General features: G+C 37.1%; 2 protein-coding genes across 2 annotated transcripts; both read right to left on the bottom strand.

Moving 5' to 3' along the window:
• Positions 1 to 423: 423 nt before the first annotated feature.
• sox32 (SRY-box transcription factor 32) lies at positions 424 to 1,936 on the bottom strand. Its single transcript, XM_028435102.1, has 2 exons — positions 1,714 to 1,936; positions 424 to 1,007 (listed from the first exon to the last, which is right to left on the bottom strand). The coding sequence occupies exons 1-2, from the start codon at positions 1,925 to 1,927 to the stop codon at positions 424 to 426; spliced, it is 798 nt and encodes a 265-aa protein (XP_028290903.1). The 5' UTR covers positions 1,928 to 1,936.
• A 9,323-nt stretch (positions 1,937 to 11,259) lies between these two features.
• mrpl15 (mitochondrial ribosomal protein L15) lies at positions 11,260 to 14,332 on the bottom strand. The gene is made up of 5 exons (XM_028434301.1): positions 14,131 to 14,332; positions 13,886 to 14,043; positions 12,805 to 12,970; positions 11,768 to 11,891; positions 11,260 to 11,672 (listed from the first exon to the last, which is right to left on the bottom strand). The coding sequence occupies exons 1-5, from the start codon at positions 14,233 to 14,235 to the stop codon at positions 11,335 to 11,337; spliced, it is 891 nt and encodes a 296-aa protein (XP_028290102.1). The 5' UTR covers positions 14,236 to 14,332; the 3' UTR covers positions 11,260 to 11,334.
• Between the last annotated feature and the right edge of the window lie 221 nt (positions 14,333 to 14,553).

Consider the following 14,553-nt stretch of genomic DNA (forward strand, 5'->3'; position numbering starts at 1 on the left):
ATTTTATTCAGTTACTTTGTACTGAGCATCCACTTGTGTGATGATCAAATAGTTGTAGAAAAACATGGCATTTTATTTACAATAAATTAACGCTTTGATGTCACTGTTTTATTTTCTTTCATCCTACTGTTTATTCCGTGTACAAATACAGTATTTGTAGAAGATTGTGTAAATATGTTTTATTGTTCTGCATGGACTATCGTTGATGTTGAAAAGTGTTATCTGTGATTCAGTTTAATTTTCTAGTGATTTCTTAATACATTTTCCTCAATAACAACAGAAGCAAATAATTTCATGTCATTTATTCATACATAACGTTGAAAAAAATACACAGGGACCAAACACATGTATAAAACGATGAGATGAGAGTGGTTTTAGGCTGAAAAATAAGTTAAGAATAAATACACAGTTGGATGCTGTGTGTTAGGACAGAGAGCGGCCTTCTCTACCATGATGCTGGTGCTGCTGGTGCTGCTGGTAGAAGCTGGATGGATCCACTGAGTCAGGCCGAGAACATGGCAGCAGATACTGTTCAAACTCACTACGGTCCAGGTCGTAGAGCATGTCCAGCTGAACCCGCTCCAGGTACAGCTCCAGGGAGGGCGTAGCTGTGACCTGCGGGGCCCCGGGGCCACTGGACTCCCCCTGACCCCTGAGCTCAGTGTGTCCGTACACCTGAGGCTCTGCGTACGTGACGTGGTGGTCTGAAAACGTGTCTGTGTAAACAGGTGTGTTTGTGTATCCGTAGTTGTTTACATGGGTGCTAGGGAAGTGGAAGTTATTCTGGTGCTGGTTCTGGTGCTGGAGCAGGTAGCTGAGGTTGTAGTGTGGATTATAGGCTGAGCTGGTCTCAGCGGTTGGGGGCCTGGGGCCCTTCTTCAGCTGCTTCCTCCTGCGGGGCCTGTACTTGTAGTTGGGATGGTCGATGGTGTGCTGCACCCTAAGGCGCTCTGCCTCCTGCATGTATGGTCGCTTCTCTGCCAATGACATGGCCTTCCAGGTTTTACCTGCAAAAAATGTTCAACAAATAAAGTAAACAGAGCAAAGATCACCAGGGGTCACCAACCTTTCTATAATCTGAAGGGCTGTTTGATATATACTTCTTAAATTCACGGTTTCACTTTAATAAAAGGGTAAGATAATAAGGAAAACTATATACCTGTAACTTAAAAAGGTAAGAAATGTTTCGACATGCAACACTTTTTTTTTTCCTAATTCATGCAAATTGTTTTGCTTTCATTACATTTCATTAGAAATCTTTATGTTCCTACTTTTTAACTAATCGCAAAACATGTAAAATGTAGATTTTAACAATTTTGTATTTTAGAACAAACCCACTTTGCATTAAAAAAAAAAAAACATCCACAATCTGCAGTTTTTTTTTGTTTTTTTTTTTAACAAAATCCTATTTGCAACAACATTTCCTAAATAAACGGTAAATTGTTAATTTAATACAAAAACATATGAAGTGCAGCATGTACTCTATTAAAGCGCTGACTACATCTGTCACCTGCATTTATCTCTGAGTTTAAAGCCTGGGAAGTAAATGAGATTTTGGACAAAGCTCATTGGTTAATATTGTTCTTGTTAGAAAAGGCCTGAGGGCACCTCTTCTCTCTTGTCCATGCGGGCTACCTGGTGCCCGCGGACACCATGTTGGGGACCCCTGGTCTAAACTAAGCATTTATTCATTTACATGTATTGTTATGTTACCTAGTATTTTGCTCAGATCAGTGTTCTCCAGCTCTGGGTTGAGCTGAGCCAGTCTCCTGCGCTCCTCTTTGGTCCAGATGATGAAGGCGTTCAGGGGCCTCCGGACCCTCTGCTGCTCTGAGGCCACCTTGGTGTCGGGGCTGGTGCAGCTGGAGTCTGAGTGCACGGACTGTGGGCTGGAGGGCCCTGAACCCGGGTAGCACACCTCAGCCATCTGCTCGGGGTCTGCCTCGTCGGTTCTGTCCGTGCACAGCTGCAGGGCATCGAGGTGCGTGCTGAAGTGCATGATGGTTAGTGATGGGGGGGCCTGCTGTCACCGGCAATGGGATGATTGGTCTATATGTGGCGGCTGCACCAATGGGAGAGCAGGAGGAGTGGATACAAGGTGTTAAATGCAGGTGATCCTTTTAGGTCTGTGCCCTCATCTGACCCCCCAGTCCCCCACCCACCGGGAAACTTCAAAAGAGAATACAGTGAGAAGAGTTAGAGCACCCCCACCTCCCACCATGCTGGTATAAAACTGTTTGTACACCCATGGTTTAAAAAATAAATACATTATTATTATTATTATTATTATTATTATTATTATTATTATTATTATTATTATTATAGGTAAAATACCTTGTCCGCGTGTCTTAAACATCAAAGGCCTAAACGGTGCTGAATTATCTGGATTTTTTTGAATTACAATGATTGATAGAGTAGGGCTTAAAAAAATACATTTTCATACCATACTATGACACATCCGATACAGTTGGTTAAAGTTGAATAGGGGAACGTTTTTCTGGTAGAGGCTATATATACATGAAATGTGCAAAAATGACAAGTCATATAATAGGGCCTGATAGATTTTGTCAAAAGTACTGCCCTAACAATCTTTAAACTAATTAAAGGTCAAGTGTATGTGTTTCTTTTTCATTTCTTTTTATTTATCTATGATAAATAAACCGTCTTATTATTATTTTTATTTATTTATTTTTTAATCTATACCCACTTAAACTTTAAGTTTTCTCCCTTTGATATTCATTAAAGTGTTAGTCATGCGATATTTTTTATATTTGTAATTATAGATCAAAGCCTTAATTTTTTTCTAATGCCATTTCAATAGCATTATTTATGTAATCTCCAGCCCTGCAGACAGGAAGCAGCTGAATGAATAGCTGTACATTAAAGTGTACTATAGCTGCTTGGTTACTTATTACATCACGGTCTTTATCGAGGTGCATTTTCACAGTCTTGATCAAAGCCTGTTTATGACACGATTAGGAGACGACGCACAAATATTTGCGCACGACAATATAGATCGAAGCACAACAAAGGAAACGTGATGAGCTGAGGAAGATCAAACGTGGAGGGAATGGCTTTCATCAATTTATAAACGGATTAAAGTCAGTAAAAAAAAAATCCACTGAAATGTGCGCTTGATTTTGTTGAAAATAATAATAATAATTTCTGAGCGGTTTTACCGTCGCATTCAAAAATAATTATCTCATAAACATAGAACAACCACACATTTCATTCAGTGCGTCGATCAAAAATGATTTATTATGTGATCCCACATGAATACAGGATGCTGCCTTTACAGGAGCTTATTTCTTTCTTTCTGAATGCTTTAAATGAATATCTGTTTATGTCTTTTGTCTCAGTAGAGTGTGACACTTTAATATACAACAAGGGGAATACATTCTAAATGTTTTTAGTCACCATGGATTGACAGAAATCACAAACCTCCTATTTTTTATAATAAATAAATAAATAAATAAAATAAATACTAGCGCTAAATATATATAAAAAAGTTAATTGTTGCTATAAATATTGATAAAAAGTAGCCTACGTGTGAAATAAATAAATAAATAAAAGATAGTATAGTGATAAATGTGTAGACAAAATGTAATGCCTATTTGTCCATTTTCATTATTTCATTGTTTAATTGATCAATGCATGAAACTCCTTAAATTACAAGGTAAAAAATATACTGATGGGCTAATGCTTGAAATCATGTTTATATTGCCTTAATATTAAAGTTTTAGAATAGAATGTACAACGAAAATAAATGAGTAATTAAAGTGTTGCATGTATTTGATGAATACAGACCTTTATCATTCATAGAGTGCCTCAAACAACTCATGAAAAGGATGCTGAATCTAAGTGGTTTGACTTCCAAAGAACTTTTAGAAATTCGTTTAATTTATTAGATTAAAGAAATAAAAAAAGACATGTTCTTATAATAATAACAAAAAATATTAAAACATAGTCTAATTTATTTATTTTATTGTTTAAGGGAACTGAAAAGGAGGTCATTTAAAGTTAAGGAATTTATTTAATTAGTGTGTATTTTAATTTGAAACACAAAAATACCAAATTACAAATGAATTGGTGTATTGATTTATTCATTTAAACAACCTATTACTATACCTTGAAAACGTTTGAAAAGAATATTTGAGGTTTAAATAAATAGATTGTTGTTGTCAACTATTACATTTATTTGTCTTATCTGTGGCTGACAACTTTAACCTAATATTGATTGTCTTAGTGCGAGGCTAATCAATACATCTGCCTGTGTGTGTGTGTGTGTGTGTGTGTGTGCGTGTTCTTGTTGTTGTTGTTTTACAGCTTGTCAGAATTAGCGGCTGAATCCACATCCGGGGTGTCAAACGGGACACGTGCTCCTCTGCGGTGTGAACAGCACTAATGGATTTAATCAATTAACCTGAACGACACAGCGTGAATACAATAATGTTAGTTTCGACTCTCTCTCTCTCTGATTATTGGCAGTGATGGGATTAAATTCAATATTCTCCTGTTTTAAATGTTTAAAGTGACCCCAGTGTGTCTGTATATATGGCAGTAGGGTATATACAGAAATAGTTCACTCATGATACAATATGAAATATGATATAGGGGTCAGAATACGAAAAAAAAAAAAAAAAAATGATGAAAATTCCCAATTAAAAGTAACAAATTGTTGTTGATGAAAATAAATGTACCAATGTAACTGTTTTTGAAAAAAATATTATTATTGTTTCCCATTTCTGTAACTCAGTGGCTATCCATACGGTTGCCGCATCAACATACCAACATTCCATCCTATTTGGCCAGTTTAGGTCACGTGACTAAGACTAAACCTTTCCCTAACCCTAAAAATTGTTGCCATATGAGTTATAACCTAACCCTAACCCTTAAACGCTACGTACTTGTACTTTGGTAACCGTACCAATAGCACCGGGGGTTGTCCGTACGGCAACCGTACAAATAGACACTTTCTTTCTGTAACATAAAAGTTTTGGAAAGTGTCCTCATGGACCCTCCGTGACTCCTGACACGTGTCAGAGAGAGAGAGAGAGAGAGAGAGAGAGAGAGAGAGAGAGAGAGAGAGAGAGAGAGGTGGGTATTAGTCTCCTCAGAGCTGCAGGCAGCTGGGATCACAGAACCCTCTGTATGTGCTTGCGGCGGGGACGAGTTGACGGCAGCAGCCGCTGCTCAGGACAGTAACTACAGAGTTCAGTTTATTAGCCCTTTGCATTTTTAGTGATATGTGCATTCATGTTAGAGTCTCTAAAACACCAGAAAAATACTTGTCACTATAGTCTATAATGAGAAAAAAAAAAGTGTTCACAAAAGACACCGGTATGGAAGGTTGAGTTTCAGTTTCGGTTTCAAACGAAGTAGAGAGAGGATTTTGCAAACTGCAGCTTTAACTGCATGGCAGGAAGCCTGATGAGGCATTGTATTCCCTGTTGGTCCCAGTGCCATCCTATTGACTTTCCCAGTGACTCCTCACTAAAGTGTTGCATTGTTTCATTGCTGAATAGTGTGAAGAGAATATCAAACTTCCCTCAGGTGACCATGATCTTCAGAGTTAGGCCTGTGCTGTATTGTATTGACACAGCAGGTCAGCATCAAGATATCCTGCACCAAGCCTCACACATCATTCAATGCAGCAACCTGAGGCTCCACCTCCATTCTCTGCGTCTTTAGTTTAGTGTTTGAGGAGTGTCTACTGGAGGCTGAAGCTATGGTGGAGCTGTGAGTGCTAACCTCCACACTCCCTGTGTAAACAGCTCCTGGTCCAGCCCTATGAGAGGATTACATGCCCCCTGGAGTAGACAAGCTTAATTTAGCCTCATTACCTGAACACAATGATGCCCCCACCTCTGAGCAGAGATAACAGGCCGCGCTCAGCCAGACATCAAACACAAGCTCAGACTCAAACACGCGAGCTCGGGTGGAACGATGAGCAGACGAGGCATGTGCAAGGACAACAGATCAGTATTAATGACATTACATCATATTATTATAGGCTGAAACAGATGGAATCATTTTACTGGTCTTTATGATCCCAACACGAGAGTCCTTCAATCACGACTTTTTCTTTTTCTTAAAATGACCAAGAATGATTTTGTATGAAAATGTATTTTTAATGTGTAATCTTTGACCCAACAACAAATAAAAGCCCACCTCAGTTGACAGATATTACTCAATAGTTGTTACTGTATCTAATATTGATATTTGGACATAGAAATGGTGTTCATGGCCTCATTTTAGACTTGACACAAATGTCATCATCTGATCTATTGATCTACTTTTTTGTGTGAAAGTGAACTAATTCATCTGATTTCAGATTAAAATCCATCAATTTGTGCAGTCTGGCCCACTTTCACCATGACTTGTAATCAGAGGTGAAAGTAACTGTAATTAAGTTGCTTTTATGGGTACTTGTACTTTTTGGACTATATATTTCTAAATCACTAATTTTACTTGTACTTCAGCTTGTTTCAAAAGAAGTCATTTGTTTTATTTCTACACCCAACCGTTGCTGAATAAGTTATTATTTTTTTGTTTTAAAACAAGTTTTTGTGAAACTACAGAAAATGTAAATGACCAGACAACAATCAAATGGATCATAATTGTACATTTTTGACCAACCTTTTATTCTATACAAATGCTTTTGTGGAGAATAAATGAAGTTCCAATTGTGCAAGATTGGGTCTCTTCCTTGTTAAGTTTATACATGAGATGTTTACTGTATGCAAGGGAACCGTGGCAAGATTTATTACCAAGAATAAACGTGGGGGTGGGGGGGTGAAAGTACTGGCAAAACTACTTTTTTACTTTTACTTCAGTAATTAATGTATAACTTACTTGTGCTTGTACTAGAGTACAGTTTGAATAGGATATATCAGTATTCTTTACACCTCTGCTTGTGATCAGGCTGCTTTCTAATTACATTTCATTTGTCTACACTACGGACCTGCTCAGACTAAGACTGACTAATGAGCACCAGGACTATAAATCTGCAGATCAGACAGTTATCTGCAGAAATAAATACAACCTTTCCTACCATATAGTTGATGTTTGGACATCTTATTGCAACGTCATGCTTTTGGCATTTCCCAAAATGTTAGTTCCTGCAGATTGAAAGTGTAAATCTTCTCCTCCGTCTGCTTCTGACAGACGGAGGAGAAGAAGGCCTGCATTAAAGCCTCAATTAGTGCTGAAAGTTGTGAGACACTGTGTGATTAGTGTCTGTCCTAAACAGGCCATAAAAAGCTGATTCAAGGCAGATAAACAAAGTGTGAGATGTTATGTTTAGTGAAACAGCATGAAGTAGAATCACGAAATAAGATACTTCTACTATAAGTCACTATAAGTAGAGCAATGTCTGACTTTTCATAATAATTTTATAATAATGTGAGCAGCCACACTCTGAGCAGTACCACAACTGTAACAACACCCTTGGAATATTTCCATTACTTACAGAAATTATCCCTGAAATAGTTGCATTTACAGGGGTTTTTGGTATACATGCATTTATGTTGAAAAAACAGAAAAATGCACAAGAAAAAAAGCCAACATTTTTCATTTTCATTTAAAAAAAATCTAATTTTTCTCTTGCGTCGCCGTCCAGGGAGATGAGCTACAGTTCCATATAGGTTGTAAACTTGATGATGATGTCACGCACAGTGGACAAAGGAACTTAAAGATCTCTGGAGTTGGTCTTATAACCAACTTTTATACATTGGAACTGACTTCAGGTGTGATTTCTATATTTCCATAACCTGTTCTTGCCACAGTCGAGTTTAAACGAGCATCACATGCTCTAAATAAAACTTTATCCTTAATTCTTTATTTGTGTTTTTTCAATGCACATAAAGGAAATAAACACATGTATACCGAAAACATTTGTAATTGCTTCTGGGAGAAATGGTCTGAGTTGTGGAAACATTTTAAGGGTGCCAATACTTTTGTCCATCGCTGTATAGATATAAATACAGTATATTGTAGGAAGATTGTAGTGTTTTGGGAAAGAATAATAGGTGTTATTTAAAAAAATAAAAATTTCTAATGAATTTACATTGGATCACGGTTGTCACGGTGCACATCGAAACCACATCTGGTTCACATCTGAAATTGAATCGCAGTACTTTTTTTTAACCACAGAGGGCTCTATTTCGAATTTGAAATTCAGGACGCACCACAGTCTTTTAAATCAGAAGTGTGGAAGCATTGTGGCTTCCCCAAGACAAAATGAAAGATATTTTTCAGTCATCATTTGTCTACAATCTCATTTTGTAAAATAAATTGTTAGAGAATCATATCGTGAGCCCAGTATCGTGAATCGAATCGAATCGGGAGTTGAGTGAATCGTTACATCCCTATTTATTTGTGTGCATGCAGACAAGTTGTTCACTGGTTCACTTTGTTTTTTACACCTACATTGTAGCTGAGTTTTACGTCATGTGCATTGCAAAGGTTCTGCACAGTTGTTGGCATGAGCATTCTCAACTCTAAGGTAACCATGTCCATATGCAGTTTTAAACTGTGAATTTGAGCATGAAGGACTCGAAATTCAGCTTAGGAACATGGATATTCAAAATCAGCACATCAAATATGTCTAACACCAACATGTTCCCTGCTTTTACCCCAATTGGCCACTAACGCTATAGTTCCAGCAATTTTTTGAGAATCGGGTCGAGTCTGTCACTCCTTTTTTTTCTGCTGCTGCTGATCTGAGACCTGTTAGAAAATCAAAAGGGTCTGCTGCTTTGAAGATAAGCGTTGCTGCTCTGCCATAAACAGTGATTGTGATGTTTCTTTCCTGTGCAGTGATTTATTTAAAGTATTATGCTGTAACGATTTGGGCAGGTTTTCCTGGCAGGGTCGCTTGTGTACATGCATCCATTTACTCCTGCAACTCAGTGACACGCTGACATGCAAGATGAAAAACATCAAAGGCAAGGTCATCAAAGCGAAGCTGTTGACCTTATAGTATAGGAACACAGTTTACATTGTGATTACAATTTCATTTTTCAACAAGAATCTAAGTTGGTGGCTTGCTAAGTAAAGAATAAATCTAATAAGAAGGATTTAGTACAGATGAAATGAAAAATTTATAAAAGGGTAGAAAGTTACTTGATTTATTTATTTTTTTTATCAAAATGCTGATATACAATATAAATCTTGACATTTTTAATTCAAACAAAGTCTGACCAAAAAGACAATTTGAGTGAAATTTGCTGATGTCAAATGTCACGCAGGCGCATTTATTAACAAACAGCTGCACAATATGTGCCACTTTTGTCTTTTTCTCTTATAAGGGACAGCACGTGTGAGTGAGTTCTGTATTATGGCTTTTTTTAGAGGAGTTTCTTGGTTAGGATGCACTCAGCAATCCATCTAACTGGGTTTTTCATGTTGTTCTGAGAAGTAGCAAAAGAAGTGACTCCTGAAATGAGTATTTTTTGTAAAAAATTAGCTATAAAATAAGAATATATTGATATATAATACCGTAATTTTCTATATTGCCAAAATAAAAAACTCGATAATAGTGATATTATGATACAACTTTTTAATTTCCGATATGATACCGATATTGCACCTTGGTGTATCGGCCGATTCCGATATTGATCCGATATCAGCATGAATCATACATACTTTTCTTACTTTTTTTCTTTAATAAAAAATAATAATGACTTATTTTGTAGTGTGGAATGTAAGAAAAGGCTTGATCAAGTGATGTTACTCTAACAGAGAACAATAGACAGCAACTGTATAACTGACCCGTTTATTATTAACCAATTGGTTACATACATTTTAACCTTCAACATATTATCTACAGTGTTCGTCTATTGAATAAAATAGATTTTAAAAAATTAAGAAAAAATCGGACTTTTGAATCTGATGTCCAATTTTTGTTTTTTGTATCGGATTGGGACACCCCTACTCGATATATCTTAAATCTCGATATATTGCCCAGGCCTAGTAAAAAAAGGATATTAAATCATTATGATTGCATCCTGGTGATGCTGCAGTATATTCAGATGAAACTGTGTCAACATGTTAAATCAGTAACTAATCTTTATAAGTTGGTTTAATTTAGTTTAGTTTTTAGTCATTTTCCTAATTTTTGTCTGGTGCAAAAAGGTGTTGAAATAAACTAATAGTGCAAAAAATATGATTTTCATTTTCCAACACGATGTATAAACACTATCTTTAGATCAAGTGTTTTCTAAAACTCTTTTTGCATACTCAGAGTGAGCGACATGGCAGAGGGGATTTCATAGCAGCACAATGCTTTAGTCTTGTGCTCACACAAACATATGCTTCCTTTGATAAAGGCTTTTTTGGACAAACCAGATTCTATGGCAGAGGTCTTTAAGACAATATCTGTGTAAAATGTCAGACTATTTATAGCGAGGGTGGCGTTACAGAAAATAAACAAACACATATTGGAGAGTTTGATTTCAACATCCACCTCATAAGGAAAAAAAAAAAGGGTTTCTGTTAGCCTGCCATTTTGCTTTTATGTTAAGGAATTTACTTTGATTTTGTCATTGAAATGAAGCCGTTTCCCTACATGTTTGCCTGTGATTGTATTCCAAGGTGTGTGTGTGTGTGTGTGTGCAGGGTTTAGCTCATTTGAACACACACACCAGGATACAGCTGCCTATGACTAATTTCTGACTCCCCTTTAAGGACCTATGCAACCCACTTTACAAGTACACATCACTAGGCATCTGTTTCCTGTTTTCATTCTTTTGAGTTATCGTATTTTCCCGATTTCCCCCTCACCTGTTCTTCTGCCCTGGAGTCACTGGGACTGTAGTTCACCTGATGTTAAAGAAATAATAGTCATGCATGTGTCAAAAATAATTTCCTGGGTTAAATAAATAAAAATGTAAAAGCACTGTGGCTGCTCGATTATAGAAAAAAATAATCATCTCTAATATTTGTCATAAATATGATTATTTGTCAACGCAAAAGAAGTTGTTGTTGCGGGGAAGAAGAGCTTACATGCTCGTGCATTACACAGCTATTGATAATCATTTGTTCTCGTGTTTGCCAAGATTTTTGCTTTGTAGATATCCAAAATTGTGGAATTTTGTTTTTATTGAAGAATTAAAACATGTAAAAAAAATTATATTTTTTAAATAATCTACTTTTTTTGCAATTATGATTTTTTCGAATCATTGAGTGCAATAATCGAAATCGTAATTGAATTTCGATTAACTGCACAGCCTCAAAAAACACTGAAATGTGACCCAATAATTCAAAACAAAGTTTATTGACAGCTCATACACACAAACAAAATGACAATATGTATGACATATTAGCTTTCCATTAGGAGCTATAATATTTGAGTAGTTTCTCATTGGTTGGTTTTAGAATCTTCTTTTCTGGAAAGTTAACGACCCAGCCTGGAGAGAGGCCGAAGAAGATCTGTCGAACGTCCTTCCTCGTGGCCAGCATTCGATACAGTTCATCCTTTGAAATGTCTGGCAAAGTGTAGCCGTACTTCTGTGCCAGGGCCAGGCGTGCTTCCTGGATTTGGTCTAGGTCTGCCAAGTAGCCCCGGTTCACAGCTGATGTGTAGTAGGTGACCATGTCCTCCCCGGGTAACATCCGTTTTGGGATTGGCTGCCCTCGCAAGAAGAACGGGACAGGTTTGATCAGGATATCTAGGGGGAAAAAAGTTGAAAAAACATTCTTGAAAACTTTCAAAATAAAACTAATGTGATTGGAAAGTCCAACCAATGGATCTGTGCCGCGTTACCGAGGCTTATGGGGTCGTAGAAGCTGGTTGTGATCACGCCGCCGTTTCTTTCAATAGCAGCGATGGCTCCTTCAGTCGCTCTCTGGACCTCAATGTGGATTTTTGCACCAAAAATGTCAGCACCCTAAAACATGACAAATACTAACGTGTCAGGGCCCAAAGATGTGCAAAGGTCATTTAAAGCATCTCTAATGCCACGGCACACTGTTGTTTAGTGCCATCTGCTGGTGGAAGAGAAATTATGATATCTTCATTTCCTTTTAGCATTTTCACAGTAAAATTAAAATAAAACGAATAGTTTTACATTTGAATCATATATCAGAGGTGGAAAAAGAACTAGTTTCCAGTATCCAAGTAAAAGTAAAAAAAGTACATGCTACTAAATGTACTTAAAACATTTCTCCCTTCAATAATAAAAAAAACTTGTAGAATACTGGTACATGGAAACAAGTTAAATCTGTTACTCTTTATGAACACATGGAGAATGTAGCACTCATAGATACAATTTGTAAAAAAAAAAAAATGTTTGTTTTTTTAATTAAAATGCAAAATTCTCAATTAAACCCAAAGCATTTTTTAAACTTGAAAATGTTAACCATAAAACCTAACAGAAAAAAACTCAAACTACCAAAATGTTGCGTCTTTTTACGTTGTGATGTTATCTACTAAGGTCTTAAAAGTAACGAGCTCATTTTTAAAATGTAAGGAGTAGAAAGTACAGATATTTGTTTTAAAAAGTAAGAAGTTTAAGTAAAAAGTCGCCAAAAAATATAAATAGTCAAGTGAAATACAGATATCAGAAAAAAGTAATTAAGTAGAGTACTGAAGTATTTGTACTTAGTTACTTGTCACCTCTGTCACATAGTGTAGATATATAAGCACAAACAAAGTTCTGATGGTGAAACAAGCAGCTGCACTAAACTAATATCAAAGCCTGTTTTCTGGTACCCAAAACAGCTTACGAAATAATAATGCTAACGTTTAGCAGCCCTCATTGGAGAATGTAATAAATCGTATTTCAAACTCTGGTTGGTTACCTCATCAACAAGCTGGACTCCATAGTGTCTTTTCAAAGGCTGGATGGTGACTCCTCTGGCATTGACCAGCTGCGTCAGGTCAATGGGTTGACTGGTGTCCACTCGTCCCAGATCGATCAGGTACTGAAGCCTTTTCAGGGTCAGAGGCTTGTACTGCGGACGGCGACTGAGGGGAAAAAAATAAACAAGTAATAACTTAGCAACGCTTATTTCGGACTTCGATGTGTGCCTCTCTTAAAATCCTACATTCCAGAAAACTTCCTTCAAATTGAGGTACCTTCTTGCATTATTTCGTGTTCGTTGCACAACAGTGCAAAGAAAATTAAAACAACTCTGTGAGAATGCCTGTAGCTAAAGTCTCCAAATAGTTGAAACATCAGGAAATCATGGATTAACACCTTCAATGGCTTATTGTAAGTATTTGCTTGGACAACAGTGGAGCTGTCCAAGCAAGATTAATAGATAGATAGATAGAAGTTCTGGAGTGAAAAATTTTACCGAAGAGCTTATATCAGTGATTTTCGATGCAGGCCGATGAAATCCGATATTGATTTTCTGGCTGATGTCGCACCGATATCAATATCGGATCGGGACACCTCTAACTATGGGTACATTTTCCAGAACTTTCCTACATGAGCGTAATGTGCTTGTGTTTTCACCGTGTCAGGATGGGTGAGTGGGTTTGAATCCCACTTTTGACACATATTTTTTTCATTTTAACATATTCAACACGGCAAATTACAGCATTAAAAATATATATATACAAGAAAAACACAAAACATTTTAGGGTACTTCCTGGGTTAGGGCTAAAATAAAAGGGTTAGCTAAAAATAAATATGAGCTAAAATAAAACTGATGAACTTTAAGTGACGTGGTGCACCTGTCACGTCACCCTAAACTGGCCATATTCATACGTTTCCGTATCAATAGCCACGGCCATCTTTGATAGTAATACAAATAATAATAAACTATATACACAATATTGCAATGTTTCCTCCACTCTAATCTTATATTGTTGATGTAAGATCCCATTATTACAGACCAATGACGATGAAGTGGGTGGATGTGGAGCAGTAACTACCTGTGCCCTTCATTAAATCCATATTTTGGGATCCTCAGATAAAAAGGAGTGTGCCCCCCCTCGAAGCCCAGTCGGGGTCGATTCCCTCTCTGCCGCTCTCCTTTGTGTCCTCTGCCACTTTTACCCCCACCGTGCTGCCCTCTGCCCCGGCGTTTCTCCTGCAACCCACACCAGCATGAGAAGGTTAGCATACAGCTACATACGTTAGCTTAGCCCGCAGCTGGACCCGAAACATTAAACCTCACCCTTTGTCGAGATCCTGGTTCAGGTCTTAAGTTAGCTAAAGTGATCCGAGGTAGCTTCTGTAAAACATCCAGACCGGTACCTCCCGGAGGTTTAGGTAAAGGCATGTTAATGCTGCTGCTCACATGCCAAAGTTAGCAATCCAAGGACACCGTGGACACGTGAGACAGGAAGTACATCCTCGCTCTCCATCTGACCCTTCAAACTAAAAGCAGCAAAAACAATTCAAAAAATAGAAAGGGAACAACTGCAACCACAATACTGTAGCTGTATGTAATTTGCATTCATTATTCATAATAATATAAATTATTCTATTGTTTAAAAGAAAAAGCCTATTTAAAGCTGATTAAAAAAGTACAGCAAGGTTTTAAAAATATATAGATTCATATTTGGTAGATCTGCTTTGATCAATCATGTCAGTTCTG

Source organism: Gouania willdenowi, chromosome 20 (genome assembly GCF_900634775.1).
Source record: "Gouania willdenowi chromosome 20, fGouWil2.1, whole genome shotgun sequence".
NCBI lineage: Eukaryota > Metazoa > Chordata > Actinopteri > Blenniiformes > Gobiesocidae > Gouania > Gouania willdenowi.